The sequence below is a fragment of the Hydractinia symbiolongicarpus genome, chromosome 7 (genome assembly GCF_029227915.1).
Source record: "Hydractinia symbiolongicarpus strain clone_291-10 chromosome 7, HSymV2.1, whole genome shotgun sequence".
Classification (NCBI taxonomy): Eukaryota; Metazoa; Cnidaria; class Hydrozoa; order Anthoathecata; family Hydractiniidae; genus Hydractinia; species Hydractinia symbiolongicarpus.
The window spans coordinates 7890588-7905907 of NC_079881.1; the positions used below are offsets into that span (position 1 = coordinate 7890588).

Below are 15320 nucleotides of genomic sequence, written 5' to 3' on the forward strand. Positions count from 1 at the left end.
AGGCAAAATACTTGCGAATTTTTGGTATATGCAACATCATTTCTGATCCTGAAGACGTCATCAAACTAATCAACTCTATTAACTGATCTATTTTTCATTTATTTCATATTATTTATGCAACATGCAAAATAGGTATGAGCAAAATGACGCTTTTTAAATCCATTACGCAGGAATGAGTAAAATATAAAGAAATGAAGACAATACCACTAGGTGGAAATCGACATAAAAAATGTCGCTTTTATATATCCTTCTTTATCGCAAAGCTTCTGTAACAAAACACCAAAATGTCTAAGCAGTAACAAAAAATATATACAACTAACACACCATTCCATGGTTTTTGTGATATACAGCAGAAGATTTATAAACAATGCAATGTCTATTACGTGGTCTTTTGTGGTTTACTCAACAAAACAATTTAAATGATCCGACACAAAACATCTTTTTATGGAACATTTCACACATTTCAGTGTCAACCGAACTTAACTTGACTTGACTTGATCTAACGGCGTCTTCCTAAACTTTCTTGATTGACCGTAAACCTTCTCCTAATGGTACTATCATTCGACGAGATGCAAACGTTTTCAAGCTAACCTATTTTTTCTTTTCTTTTCTCGCATTTTGGACTGTGGTAGCTTCTCTATGTTTCTTTTCCTGTTCAGCAAAATACTGTACACGGTGAGACTCCCCAGGGTGTTCATACCCAATCATCACAATATTATCACCCCGAATGAAAAGTTGATTTGCGTGTCGCCTTTTGTATACACAGCCAGCCTTTGCTTTTGATGGATGAGGTTGATATATCACTGGCTGAATCCGATTTAATAGTTCTCTATCTCTTCTGTATAGTCTTTCTTTGCGAAGCCTTTCTCCCTTTTCCGCCTCTTTTTCCTCTTTTCTTTCAATTCGACGAGAAAGAAAACTTTGTTTTTTATTATCCTCAGATCGTGTTTCAACGTCTTTTTTATGTTTTAAAACCGTATCTTTTCTCTTGTGTTTAACTTCTTTGACCTCTCCATCTGCGGTTCGTTTGGTACGTCGCGACTTTTCGCAGTTACGTCGCTGGAACACGTTCATAGTTGGGTCGTCTTTATGGTTCTCAGATTGAGCCTCTTCAACATTTTCAACCTCTTTCACACTGCTTTCACAAGAAGACGTTTCACCTTCATCCACAAGCCATTCTTCGTCACCACCTCCCGCCGTCTTATCTTTACCCTCTTTATGACCTAAAAAATAAAATAAAACACGGAGTATATTAACACTAGCCGGGAAACCCGGCGTCGAATCGCCGGGATGAGCCACAAGTAACTGTTGTTGAACGCCCTAAGGAGCGCTTAAAAAGAACTGCAAACTGTGCGACACAGTCAGGTGGAGCGCTTTAGTACAGGTATGCAGTATGTCGTAAATCAAGTGAAGCACACATATCATTATAGTGTTGCGACTGTAACATATTTTTTTAAAAAATAACTTTCCCGCAACAAAGGCTGAAATAAAAACACAGTTTACAACTGTTGTGACTCCGTCATAGCAAAAACAATCGGTCAATATTATTTTATTTTGCGGAATAAGTTTTTGTAAAAGTTAAAAAATTAATTGTGACACCGGACTGAGCGCTTAGTACAGTTAAATGTTGTTACACAGGTGTATAGGGATAATACCCTTTTAAAAAAAACTTTCTTGCAGACTCTATTTAAATGAAAACACAAGAAACAGTCCTTCGCTTCTTGCACAGGGCTAAGCGGTTAGTCCAGGTAAACATTGTTGGACATTCGTACGGGCGTGATTCCCAAGAAAGTTTAAAAATTAATTGTCACATTGGGCTGAACCGCATAGGCGAAACAGCCTTTTCCAAAAAACAGGCTAGTGTTAACACTGAGCTGACCGCTTAGTACAGTTAAACAGACTTGAACAGTACCCTTCTCCAAAAAAACTTTATCACAACTTTGGTTAAAATGACAACACAGGAAACAGCCTGTCGTTACCCCTCCAGCTAAAACAATTGCTCAGCAATTTTATTTGCAAACAATTTATTAAGGAAAATAAGTAAAGATGTAGCACCTAGCTAAACTGCATTTAGCATAAGAATTATTGCTGAGAATATTGCGATATTGATAGCCAAACTGAATTTTTATACTCTCACTTTTTAGGTAAATATATGAGCGAGCTAAATGGCTTCATCCTCGACATAAAAATAAATGTTGGGTTGGAGAAAAACCTCTTATACCAAACAAAATTAGTAAAAAGTAAGGCTATTAGCTAGCTAGCCTTCAAAATATTCGTTCCTAGTCAAAAATCCTAAAACTGGGGCGTTTAAGTTCTGTACGTAGCTAAAAAACTTGACAATATATTTATCTTCACATTTTAGAACATAAAAAAAAAACAAATATTACGAATATAAAAAGCTTATAGAAGACAAAAAGGTGAAACAGACTTAGAAACAATACTGACCACCATTACTTTTTAAAAACTAAAATGGCCATCATGTTTCTTCGTTGGCATGTCCAGGCCGCGAAAGTCTTGATTGGTTTTTCAAAGAATCAGCTGTTTTGATTGGTATACACGTGCGAGCGGTCAAAACAAAGTCAGTTAAACTGTCAGTAAAACCATCCTATTTGTTTTCTGTGGCTCCTGAGCGGAATCGGCGATTAATGTCACGGGGGTAAATTATTATTAAAAATGGCGCATTTAAATAATAAATTCAATTTAATCACTTAATTTGTTTCTTAAATTAGAGGTTTATTAATTAAATTAATTAAATTATGTAAGAAAATAAATTAATTTCTGTAATTTATTTTGATAAATCATAAGATTTCCAATTAAACAACCCCCCTGGTTTCTAAAAATTTGCGGAAAGATTAAAGGAACATTGGTAACCCTTTTGAACACACAAAATACGGTTATTATTATAGAGATCCATTAGGCGTTTCAGTTTTTATCCTTTCATCCATTATTTCTTACCAAGTCTACGTAGCATCTTCTCTCGTTTCACCTGTAACAATTCTTCCTGGATATTGTCCGTCGTATTTTTACGTGACGACGACGTGTTAACTAATCAAAATAAATAAATAAATAAACAAATCAGTGTATCAATAAATTCATTTGGGTCATCACCCAAGGCTGGGAAAAAAACTTCGTAGTCAGCAAAGAAAGGGCGTAACTAAAGAACGGGCGTAAATAAAGGGACGGGCGTAAATAAAGGGACGGGCGTAACTGAAGAGACGGTTGTAAAAAAATCAAAAGGAATATTGGTAATACATCCAACCCAAAATGCTATGCTTACAAAAGCAGAAAATGCTAAATCTTACCAGATTTTTTCATCCACTTTTCTTCGTACCTTTTCACAGCCAATAGATCAACTATATAATAAATAAAGAAATAAATACGAAAATTACCCTTATAAAAACCCTTAAGGAGATAGGAACTCACTCACTATTATCATCATGCTTCTCTTCTTTTTGATGTCGCTCGCTTTTACTTTCTTTTCGTCCTGTTCTCGAATCATCCGAACGATCCCTGCGTCTACTGCTCCGGTCCTTTTCTCTCCTGGGGCTACTTCGTGAATCACGTCTGCGGTCACCTCTATCATTCTCGCTTAGCCGTGACTCTCGTCTACGTTGATACCTATCGCCGTCAAAAACACGATCTTCGCGTTTGCGATTATATCTATCGTCGTCACTTAGTCGGTCTTCACGTCTTTCACCGTGTTTTCTTGAACTACTGCTGCTCCGGCTGCTTTTTTCATATCTTTTTTTATCAGAATTTTTTCTTGTGTCCTTTCTTTCTTTCACTTTTACAATTTCTTCGTCATCACTACTTAATATCTCACCCTCCTCCACATCGTCTTGGATTTCTCCCTCCTCCACACCTTTTTCTTTATCGTCGTCTTGAATTTCCCCCTCTTCTTCTTCTTCGCCAGATTTTTTACCAGTGTCAACGTCATCAGGAATTTCCCCGTCTTCTTTGTCGTGCGGTTTTCTACCAGCGCTCTCTTCGTCTTGAAGTTCTTCTTCTTCTAATACTCCAGCTTCTTTACCATTGTCCACTTCGTCACAAATTTCTCCATCTTCGTCTTCGTCTTGAATTTCTCCATCTTCCTGTGCATCGTCTTTTTTCTCAATGCAAATAGGGTCTTTAATTTCTGCAGCATTTTTCTTGTCATTTTTTTTGTCAATGCCTTCCTCGTCATTTTTTTCCCTTTTCTGAATATCGACATTGTCTGGAATCTCATCACTCTCTTTACGGACGGCACTTTTACCAGTGTCCACGTCGTCATTGATTTCCACGTCTTCCTGCTTAACGACGATTTTTTCAGCGCTGACGTCTTCTTGAATTTCTGCATTTCTATTTTGAACGACATCTTTATCAGGCTCAACGTCGTCTTGCATTTCGGCGTCTTCTTGATCAACGACAACTTTATCAACATTGATTTTGTCTTGAATTTCTGCATTTCCTTTTTTGACGACATCTTTAGCAGCTTCAACTTCGTCTTGCATTTCGGCGTCTTCTTGTCCAACGACGGTTTTACCAGTGTCGACACCGTCTTGAATTTCTGCTTCTTCTTGTTTAATGAAGATTCTATCAATATCAACTCCGTCTTGAATGTTCACATCTTCCTTGCTACTGGCAATTTCCTCAGTTCCGGCTAGGTTTTGAAATTCAGAATCTTTCTTATGGTCGGTAATTTTCTCAGTGCCAAAGCCGTCATCTTCCATCTTTAACTTTCCCTGAAACCTATTATCTTCCACTTCTTCACATAACAAAGATTTATCTTGCATAACTACTTGATCAGACTTTTGAACACAAATCCTCTGGTCGCCAACCTCTATTTCATCACCGTCTTCAACGTTTTTCTCATCTTGGCCTCCAACGTTAGACTTAGCATCGGCGTCATCACCAACCATTCGTGTTCCGATTCCTTCAACTTTCTCTATCTCAATATTCTCATTCACATCTTCTCTTGCAACTGTGACTTCACTCTCCATCGCATATTTGTCATTTACAATGTCCGGTTCTGTTTCATCCGTTATCTCGACAGCGTCCTTGTTTCTAACCTGAATGAGGTTCACATTATCATCTTCTATTCTTTCTCTATCGTACTTTTCATTCAGTCGAGCGTTATTTAATTTTTCTTTCTTCATGTTTTCTGCATTAGCATTGGAATTGTTAGCATTAAGAATTCTTCTCTCTTTTGAGTCTTTGTCACCTTCAATTGGAGTTGTCTCTTCACCTCTTTTCGCAAGGATCGCAGAGTTATTTCTACTTTCAGTCCCTTCGTTTAAGCACTCTAAATTGTTCTTCTCCACATTATCAACTGTGTTTTTCTCCTCCACACACTGTCTTATTCTGTTTCCGTCATGCATTTTTTCAGACAAACCACTGTGATCAGATTCATTAGGTTGCTTATCACAAATCAGCTCTACGGAGTGGTAATCCTTTCGCATTTTTTCATACTCCATGCCCCATTCAGGGATTCTGTCTGTTGTAATCTTCGAACGGCTTTCTTCCTTTTCTCTACTTCTTCTAGAGCGCCCCTCGTCCGCATTTATATCAAGTCGGGATCCACTTATGTCTTCATTTCGTCTCGACGAACTTTCGCCTTCGTATCTACTTCGTCTGAACAAACTTTCGTTTTTGTATTTATCTCGTCTCAACATACGTTCGTTGTCGCATTTATCTCGTCTTAACGAACGTTCGTTTTCGTATTTTTCTTGGCTCAAGGAACTTTCGTTTTCATATTTATCTCGGCTCAATCGACTTTTATCCACGTTATAATCTCCTGGAGACCGAAGTTTATTCTCATCATACGTCTGACAAACTGAGCGTTTTTCTTTTTCCAAAACACCTAAATTTTTCTTTTTCTTCTTTTTCTTCTTCTCCTTTTTTTCTTTTTTTTGCTTCTTCTTTAACTTTTTTCCCTCTTTCGAGGTTGTGGATACACCCTCAAAATCAGCGCCTCCAAACGCCATCACAGAAGAAAGGGCGGGATCGTATGATCGTACTCCATCCCTTGATTCATCATCTGTGGAAGAGAGTTCACCCTTCATCCCAGACGTCTCGTAAAGTGGCGTTACGTTTTTCACATCGGATTTGATAATTTTGTTTTCAATTCGTGGGAATGCTCGTTTCTTTTTTATGTCATTTAACCTTCTTGCAATCGAATGAAAAATAAAGCTACATGCTTTATCAGACATTTTATTAGCGACTGCGTTCTCAGGGATTGAGTACAAATCGTCAGTCGGGGGTAAAGCCATCCCAGAAACAGCGGTATTTTTTAATCCTTTCTTAGAGTTAGTGGAACCTGAACCCCCAAAAGAGCTCATAGCAGCCTCCCACATGTCTTCATCATGATCAGCATCCATTTTCTCCTCACTTCGATCATCGTATATATCAGTATAAATTTCATCAACTTTGTTGTCAACGATAAACTCGTCGACTATCACCTTCTTTTCATCTTCACTTGTCGTTGCAATTTCCATATCATCATCATTACCAGTAGTTACTTCCTTGTCTGTAGTGGTTTCCATTATATAAGCCGCAGGCAGCACTTTATCAGCTGTTGGTACTTTCTTATTGCCGGTGGGTAGCACTTCATCATCTGTGGGTAGCTCTTTATCAGCGGTCAGTGGCACTTCACCAGCATTGAATGGATCTTCATCCGCAGTGGGGACTAATTCAGTAACCACAGATAGCTCTCCGGTAGGTTTTTTTGAATGAAGCGGCAGCTTTTCGGATGCACTATTATCTTGCATACTATCACTAGTGCGCACGTCTGTAGCTAGGTTTGTCGTAGACTCACCTTCAAAATTTTCTTTTTGCATATGTGCGTTGTCAACAGAATGGTCTATGTTTACGATACGCTTTGATTTGTTCTCTTGTTGGTTTGTCACGAAGTTAGTGCTAATTTCACTGGTTTCACCCAATGCCTTCTCTGACTTACCATGCACAGAAGCAAGTATCTTTTCAATCGCGTTGCTTGTAAGTTTTTTAGTTTTCTTTCTGCGTGGTTTCGCCACATCAGCTGTAACTTCAGAAACCCCAAGATGGTCTGAGTCAATTTCTGGTGTTAAGTGTTCAGGTTGAGTTTCAACATTGCAAACGGAAGCCCCAAAAGGAAGGGAGTTCAAAATAGTAGACGGCAGAATGTTGTGAGATTCAACTGTGTTAGATTCTACCTTCATCTGACTTGAGGTGGAAGGCTTTTCTTCTTGCGTACCTTCTGTAGAAGATACTAAATCTTGACATGAGTTCTTCATTTCTACTTCTAGTACACATGTTGCGTCCTTTTGAGAGTCCGTGTTCTCTTGGTTAGTTATCTTAGGCTCCTCAATACACTTGTTTAGTTCGTACAACAGCTTCGCCTGTTCTTCCGACTTCTCCTTTTTCTTTTCTTGTTCTTCTATCAGATTTGACTTTTCTTCAGACACTAAAATAAATATAATGCATTTAAACCATTTAATATTTTCTTGCAGCATCACGATTGTGTTATTGTTACTTTCTGTGTTTCGTTCTACCTAAATGAACCCATGTGTGTAGAATATAATTTCAAATGTTTCACTTTTGTTGTTATTTTTATATAAAATTCTGCAGCAAAAATAAGTCCGTAAAATAGTCTATATTATGCGAAAAACGCTCTTAACTTACGTCCTCAAGCTACGCCCTCAACCTAGAATAAACTAATGTATGAGCTTATTTGGTACCGTTGGAGTGACATTTTTACCTAAAATAACATACTACAATCCACGTGATCGGTCCTACGAGCAACTTTATTTTACGGTTTATTTATTCACAGGGCTTGTACCAATGTATAATTTGTGTGTAATCTTTAGAAGCTTAACAAGAATATAACAGCAGTTTGGTAAAACTCCTAAACTTTCACACTTAAAGGCGCGTAAAAATTTTCAGCAATTTATTACTGTTGGTGGTGCATGTTTAAAAAACTCGAAATTCGCAACACATTACACACAAATTTGGCTTTGCCTTTTTACACAGCGTAAAAACAAACTTTTATTCGATACATACATGCAGAAATGTTGTCAGCGTCCGGTAATGATGCTCTCCTTGTCCAAATGTTGCAAAACCCAGTCTCCTCTTCAGAGTCAGCAATGACTTCATTCAGATCAAACAAGTCAAAAACTTTTTGCTGCACTTCTTTTTCTTTGTGCTTTCTTGTGGACTGAGCTGACTTGCTTTTTGGTCTACTTTTCCGAGATTTCCTAGGCGAAGCAGTTTTACTCCCTTCGCGTTTTTTCGTAAGAATTTCGGCATCTGGTACAGGAAGAAAAAAATGTTCCTCCCGAATGTCACTCGCAGAAATTTTCTCTCTCGTGCGATGCCGATCTTGATGACCTTGTCTTCTGAGGTCCGATAAATGTGCTTTACTTTCACTCTTTTTCGCTACATCTACCTTATTTTCGCTTTTTTTCGCCCTTTTTTTCGTTACATCTACCTTATTTTCGCTTTTTTTCGCTACATCTGCTTCATTTTCACTTTTTTTCGTTATATCTGCCTTATTTTCGCCTTTTTTCGTTATATCTGCCTCATTTTCACCTTTTTTCGCTAGATCTGTTTTCCTTTCACTCTTTATCGCTACATCTGATTTTCTTTTACTCTTTACCACTACATCTGCTTTGCTCTCCGCTTCATCAACTTTGTCTTCTCCTTTATTACTTACATCGGATTTACTTCCCCTCTTGTTCGCTGCATCTAAATTCGACGTAGGAATAGATTCTGATTTGTCTTTTATTGGCAGTTGAGACCGGGAAGCTTCTTCATATTGAAAACCGCTATCAACTGTAATGATAGGTGATGGCAATGGTAAAGGTAAAGAATCAGCTCTATCTACCACAGAGTGTGGTTTAGTGGCCACAGTCTCAGGTGCAAGAGCAACTGAATGTTGTGGAGAAGACCCTGGTGGCGGTAGTTCTGGTGGCAGTGTGGTGGATACCAGTTGTGGTGCCATTGGTGATTGTTCTGGTACCACAGGTGATTGGTGTGGTACCATAGGTGATTGGATTAGTTGTGTGACTGGTGATGAAATTGGTTGTGAGTTTGACTTGAGAGTTGATCGTGGAAGTGGTGCTTGGAATGATGGAATAACTACTGATGGAACTGATGGTGGAAATGACGGTGGGAATGGTGGTATAACTGGTGATGGAACTAATGGTGGAAATGACTGCGTAAATGATGGCATAACTTGTGTTGAATTTGGAGGCGGTATATTCTTTGGAAATGGTGGTGGCATTAATTGTAGAAATGACGGTGTAATTGAAGTTGGAATTGACTGTGAAATTGGTTGTACAACTAGTGGAAACACTGGTTGTGGAAATGGTGACGCAACTGGCTGGTGAGTCTGTTGTGGAACTGATTGTGGAGTCGGTTGTATGTACGGTGGCGGATATGATAATGGAAGTGACGGTGAAGCTGACGTCAGAAGTTTGGATTGAATAAATGGTGGCATCGACGCTGGGACTTGTGAAGGAATTGATGGTGGAATTGGTTGTTGAATTGACTGGAAAAGTGGTTGCAGCAGTGGATGCAAAATTGGTTGTGGCGGCGGTTGTGAGATGGAAGGCTGGAATGATGGTGGGGGCACACTATGAGTTGGAGCCATTAGTACAGCTTCACGATGCAAGTCAATCAACCCTTCACAAGCCTTCATCTCACTATCACCAGTAGAGTTATAAAAGCCATCAGTTGGCTTCTGTGCAAAGCTTGAAGGTACCGATGTCGGAAACTGATGAAATGTAGCAGTCGCACCTACATGAACATCGGATTCAATTCGACTCGTCATTACGTTTTGCGCGAAATTGGGTACTGGTGGCGGGAACTGATGCGGTGTAGCAGTTGTAATTATAATAGCATGAGAAACATCTTTGTTATTCGTGGTAACCTGTACGAGGCTAGAAGAAGATGGTGTCGGATGGTTGATAGTTTCTTGTTTTACTTTGTTTATTATTGACATTAAAACAGGATCAATCGCAGGCGCTGAGGTGCTGTCGTCCATTTTTTCTGACTCTTCCTCTTCGATTTTTACCGGTTTGTATGCCACAATTGGTTTGGAACCATCTTTTAAATTTTGCGCCAACTTTTTCAAATAGTCAGACGTACTTGAAGTTTTCTTCTCGGCTACACCTTCGCTTATAGTGAAAGGTTTTTGCACGACTTGCGGAGATTCAATTGTTTTTTTATTACTCGTATTTTTAATCTTTATTCCGTATTTGTTGGGTACTTCTGTAAATGTGTCGCTATTTAAAGAGAAGTTTATTTTCTTTTTCTTTTTCTTCTTCTTAGGCAGAGGGTTCCCCATCATCCAGGTCTCCACCATAAACACCTCATCAACGTCAATCATTGCCTGTTTTTTAAAAAAAATCACAGAAAAAATAAAAATTTATTTTCCAATTATTTCTTACATTTATATGACATTAAGGCTCGTTTCCTTTCGACTGCAATTTTTTGCTATAACGCAAAAGGTTTATTTGTTAGCGCATGTGTACTTGAACAATATCTTAAAATTTAGTGAAGTGAAAAAAAACACATTAGTTTCGCTCAATAGTCCAGACATATTTCGGATGGTCAGAAAAAAAAGTTATATTTTAGAATTTGCTTAAAAGGGACCAACAAGCAAAAGCGATACTGGCCATAGAAGCAAGTGTAGCATTTGATTTTAATATCACCTTTATACACACACACATAGGCTCACTGAATTTAAAACGAAAAAGATTTGCACTGGCACTTACTAGATTCATGTGTACATCAAACGCAACGATGTAGCCAGTAAGGACGCCTCTCACATCTTTGTAGCGTCGAATCCAAACTTTCGCTTTTATACCATACGTCATACAGTTGTATAACACGCGAAACGGTGTTTGCGTTAAACCTAGAAATAAAGTTTGGCTTCTAAGCAACAAAATTTATGAGCGAAAGGGACTTGTGTTAAACCTGAATATATTGTGTAAACTATAGATATTTTTAAACACAGTGAAAGGTGTTTGAAATTTAATTTTGTCCGCTGTCAGTTTTTAGAGGCAAGTTTTTCATCTTTAGTTAAGACAAGAGCTTCAAATGTCATCGAGACAAGAGCTTCAAATGTCATCGTGTTCATTCATCATTGGTCAAATATAGTCGAAAACATTGCACGTAAAATCCACTGGATCAAAGTTATCCACATTGATTGTGGAAAAGTGTAATTTTTAAATTGGCTTATTGGACACAATTCGAAATCGTCGCATATTGTGCTACTTGTGGAGGGTAAAATCTTAAATATATTAATTTTTGCCAATTTGAAACAACAACTTCAAATGAGGAGTGGTTGTTCATTATTATTACTTTTTTTCACATTATTCCTCCTTGTACTTTTCCCCTTGACTCCTGAGATGATATCCATGCAAAAATCTATATTTTGAGCATTTTTTGTAGGCCTGTACATGTCGTACAGGCCTACAAAAAAGCATAAAACATATAGAATAAGTCAAAATACAAATTGAAGCCAAAAGTAACATTCCCGAGTTAATATTTTTTACAACGCACTTTATTCGTTGTGTCAAAAAGTGCGTGCAAGACATTTTATTTTCAAATACGTAATTTCTTGCGTCAGGTTATAAGATAAAAAAACCTTTCGTGTATAAAAATTTTTGTGATACCGTAAAAATTTGCATTGGAACCTGCATCTTTTAGGGCTTTTCTCGAAGAAGCAAAATCAGAAGGTTTTCAAAAGGCTCTTTTTTCTATATTTGAAATTCAACTCTGTAAAACAGCTGAGCAAAAATAGGCTTTTAAGAGTTCGCTCATTTTAAGCACCAGTGTAAAAACGTTGGTGTGAGATATATACTTGTTTTATAAGCAACACAAAATTTTCGACGAGACTCGACATCACTTCAGTGTGACCACTAATAAAATGAAAACAAAAGTAAGGATCTTAGGGGAATTAAGGAGAAAATTGACATATTTGAAGGATATTTTGTCAGATACATCAGAAAAATTAAGAAATTAGGCGAAATTAAGAAGAATAGCTAAAATTTCAAATTTAAGGAGATTTTTTTTATAAGGTTATTTAAGGAATTTAGGGAGGAGTGGCGCCGTAAATTAGTGGTTACAGCTCTCGTACTCTGGCGGAAGACCGGGGTTCGATTACTCTTGACGGCGATTTAACATGGGCGAGTAAATGTTACCACAGCCCCGGGTTAACCCAAGCCATGTGAGCGAAATTGGGCAGATGGCTCACTGTGTGGGCCATTGGATGTAGCGTTGTCTAATAGAGCGCGGGCCCTAATTGGGGTTTGCGTAGCTCAAAATGAGCATTAAATACTCTAGGACTCTCCATCTAAGCCATGGCGACTGTTGGAACAAGGAAACTGTAACTTTCATAAATAATCGCTGTTGTCTTTTTTCTTCCTTTTTACTCACTCTTTACTTACTTATTAGCCTGGAGACCGGCTGTTGTTTACAAGCCGTTTTTCCAGCCCCATTCAAGTAAACTCTGCTGTAAACTCTGACCATTACAATTGCTCGTGTTGTCGAAAGCTCGTCCCAACCACATGTCGCAAGATCTTATTAAATGTACCCCTGTATTTACAACAATTTTATATACGAATTTTATATACGTTAGAAACGACAAACCACTTATAAAACTCAGCCTAATCAGAAGCCTAGAATAAACTGAATAATACACCTTTGAAGACGATGCAATGTTATTGACGTCATCAAGTCACCAAAATCCTTTGATAAGTTTATTTAAGATATATATGTATATCCACATACACACGATGTATAGAAAGAGTGAAGTTTTAAACAGGAACTTCGGCAAACTTCGGAAAATTAGTTCGCAAATATTAGTGCTATAATTTTCATTTTTTTTCATAAAAAAATAACGAAATGTGTAACTTTTTCCCTGACAAGATTTGTGTGAATAAAATGTGTTTATTTCTATTGGCTAACGGTTATCTTAACTAATTATTCCTACACACCAAAGTTCACATAGAGAAGATTCAGATCTACATGATTTACGAATAACGTCAAAACCGTGTACTTACCAGAGTTTCGCATTTTATCTAAAACGGTTTTCTTTGTAGCGCACTTTTTATTTGTCTCAACATCTAACTCCTGATTGACTTTTATAATCTTCTGCAAAGCGTCCCGCCGCTTCCCACTTTTTACTCGTGCACTAGTACTTGTCTGGCGAGCAGTTTGCGCAATCTCTTTCATTTTTTGCTGCTGCCATTCTAGATTCTAAACAAACAATGGAAGAAATAACGTAAACACAAAGTCGATTAATACAGAAGTCATTAAACTAAAATTTAGTAACACTGGTACCGATGTCGTATCCTTTTCCGTGGTATTCTCCCTCGCGGGTTCTTTACCTTTTGACAATTTCATAGCAGCGCCCTTTTCGCTGGATTCCTGTAACTGTTGTTCACTGGATTCACTTACTTTCGCCAATCTTTCTTCAAGTGTTGGAATAGATTCCGGCTCACGTTTAATAAGCTGATCTAATTTTCTTCGTTTCGGCTGCCGGTAAATTTCTGTCATTGACCCAGCTGCAGCACTGTGTCAGAAAGGAACAATTATTTTTCCCCACGCTTAGTCCAAAAGACATACTTAGCATACCCGTCACAGCATTATGCCCCCTCCCTCTTTTAAAGAACAGAAATTTTAGCCTTACTTAATCTCAACAACTTGCAAAGCGGTTGTTTAAAATCATTCTAGTACGAATTTACGTGGTGATATTTCGCGAATACACTTTTTCCCAATTTTAATTCTATTCAGACTAGAGATAACTGGCCTTACTTATATTAGAGTCTTGCCATTATTTACATTATAGTTGACTCCCTCTAATTCGAATCTCTATAATCGGAATATTTCTATAATTCGAACTAGTGCTCAGTCACTGTCAGTTTTCCTTAAGAAACTCTTATAAAAACTTCCTACAATTTAAATTTCTCTAATTCATAACTTTCTATAATTTGAACAGTTTTTCAGTACCTTCAGGACGATTATCTTCCTAATTCGAATTTTAGAGTGTAAGCAGGGCTTTGACAAATTCGAATGTTTTTCTAAAATTTTCTAAATTGTCTTTCGAACGTTAATTTTCTAAACGCTGGCCTTTCTATATTTTTTCACTTCTTGATTATAAATGGCCAAGAGACAAGATGAAGATGGACATTCTGATATCAAAGGCCTAACAGCACAGCACTTGTGATGCGACTCGTATTGTCGAATGAGATCGTCTCTCCAATGTGAAGCAATCAAATATTCACTCTCTGAAGCTAAAAGTTCGAATTACAGAGACTTTCTATAATTCGAATTTCACTATAATTCGAAAAAAAAATTCTCCCCGTGGGAATTCGAATTAGAAAGAGTCAACTATAATTACAAAGAAAATTTGTCCAGAAAAAACGAAAAAACATTTCACAAGATTAATTTTACCGTATATCAACTGCTACTAACTTCGTCAAGATTTATTTTTGCGAATTGACATTTCCCGAAATTTTTACGCAGAAATATTTTAGCGAATGTGGATAAATTTCACGAAATTAGTAAAAAATTAATCTTCGCTAAAACTTAAACTCCTTACCTTTCATTTTTAACTTCTTTTTCTTTCGTTTCTGTCTTTCTATCTTCTGTTTGGTACAGATTTGTGTTTTCCTCAACTTCTGTAGTAGCGCATAATGCTGCCAGAGAATCCATTTTTTATAGGTCTGTTTTAGCATACAATATGACAATACATTCAAATTTTTGAAATTGCAAAAAATCGCTCACTGCAACTTTTAGTTAAAAAATAAAGCTGGTATTGAACAGAGTGTTTAACTGCATATCACAATAAAATAGTTTATCATAGCTCATCAAAAATAACGCGAAATATTACTGATCAAAAATTTAGCATAATTAGATTTGTAAATTTTAGGGGATATGCTGGGATCAACAAAAAATGTCAAATTTAGGTCATTTTCGGTATTTAAAAAGCCAATTTTTGAAAAAAAAATCGGAAATAGACTCTAAAAATAAAAGCTGAGACACCCTTTTAGTACTCAAGTGGAATACATTAGAATAGTGTGACTTTTATGTGGAAGGCTTTAGATGTCTGCACCTTTTAGGGTTAAGAGTCACCAATTCAACAAAGGCAATCAATATCTTTTACTTCTTCCCAGTTTACTATTTTATGACAAAAATGGTAAAGGGAATTGATCTGGCTTTCAGAAAATATACTTTTATATACGGTATTCCGCCATTTAGAAAATAAAAGCAGTAACATTGGAATAGGTCTTTCATGTAGTAATCAGGCAGTATATCAGTAGTAAAGATGCCTGTTATACTTTCCACAATACGTT

General features: G+C 37.2%; 1 protein-coding gene across 2 annotated transcripts; it reads right to left on the reverse strand.

Annotated features, from left to right (window-relative positions):
* Nucleotides 1–207: 207 nt before the first annotated feature.
* LOC130649331 (repetitive organellar protein-like) lies at nucleotides 208–14711 on the reverse strand. Of its 2 annotated transcripts, XM_057455591.1 has the most exons (10): nucleotides 14567–14711; nucleotides 13306–13537; nucleotides 13026–13221; nucleotides 10734–10873; nucleotides 8444–10348; nucleotides 8017–8401; nucleotides 3428–7420; nucleotides 3303–3353; nucleotides 2956–3045; nucleotides 208–1223 (listed from the first exon to the last, which is right to left on the reverse strand). In XM_057455591.1, the coding sequence occupies exons 1-10, from the start codon at nucleotides 14677–14679 to the stop codon at nucleotides 592–594; spliced, it is 7737 nt and encodes a 2578-aa protein (XP_057311574.1). In that variant the 5' UTR covers nucleotides 14680–14711; the 3' UTR covers nucleotides 208–591. The 2 variants fall into 2 exon arrangements, with proteins under 2 accessions (XP_057311574.1, XP_057311573.1); XM_057455590.1 differs by having other exon boundaries at nucleotides 8017–10348.
* Nucleotides 14712–15320: the final 609 nt, after the last annotated feature.

Excerpts from the sequence above, each read along its gene's own strand:
- LOC130649331 (XM_057455590.1), bottom strand. The coding sequence starts at position 14,679 with ATGGATTCTCTGGCAGCATTATGCGCTACTACAGAAGTTGAGGAAAAC. Across the intron at positions 13,222-13,305 it reads CGGAAAAGGATACGACATCG|AATCTAGAATGGCAGCAGCA; the intron begins GTACCAGTGTTA and ends TTGTTTGTTTAG. Across the intron at positions 10,874-13,025 it reads AGATAAAATGCGAAACTCTG|GTTTAACGCAAACACCGTTT; the intron begins GTAAGTACACGG and ends CTTTATTTCTAG.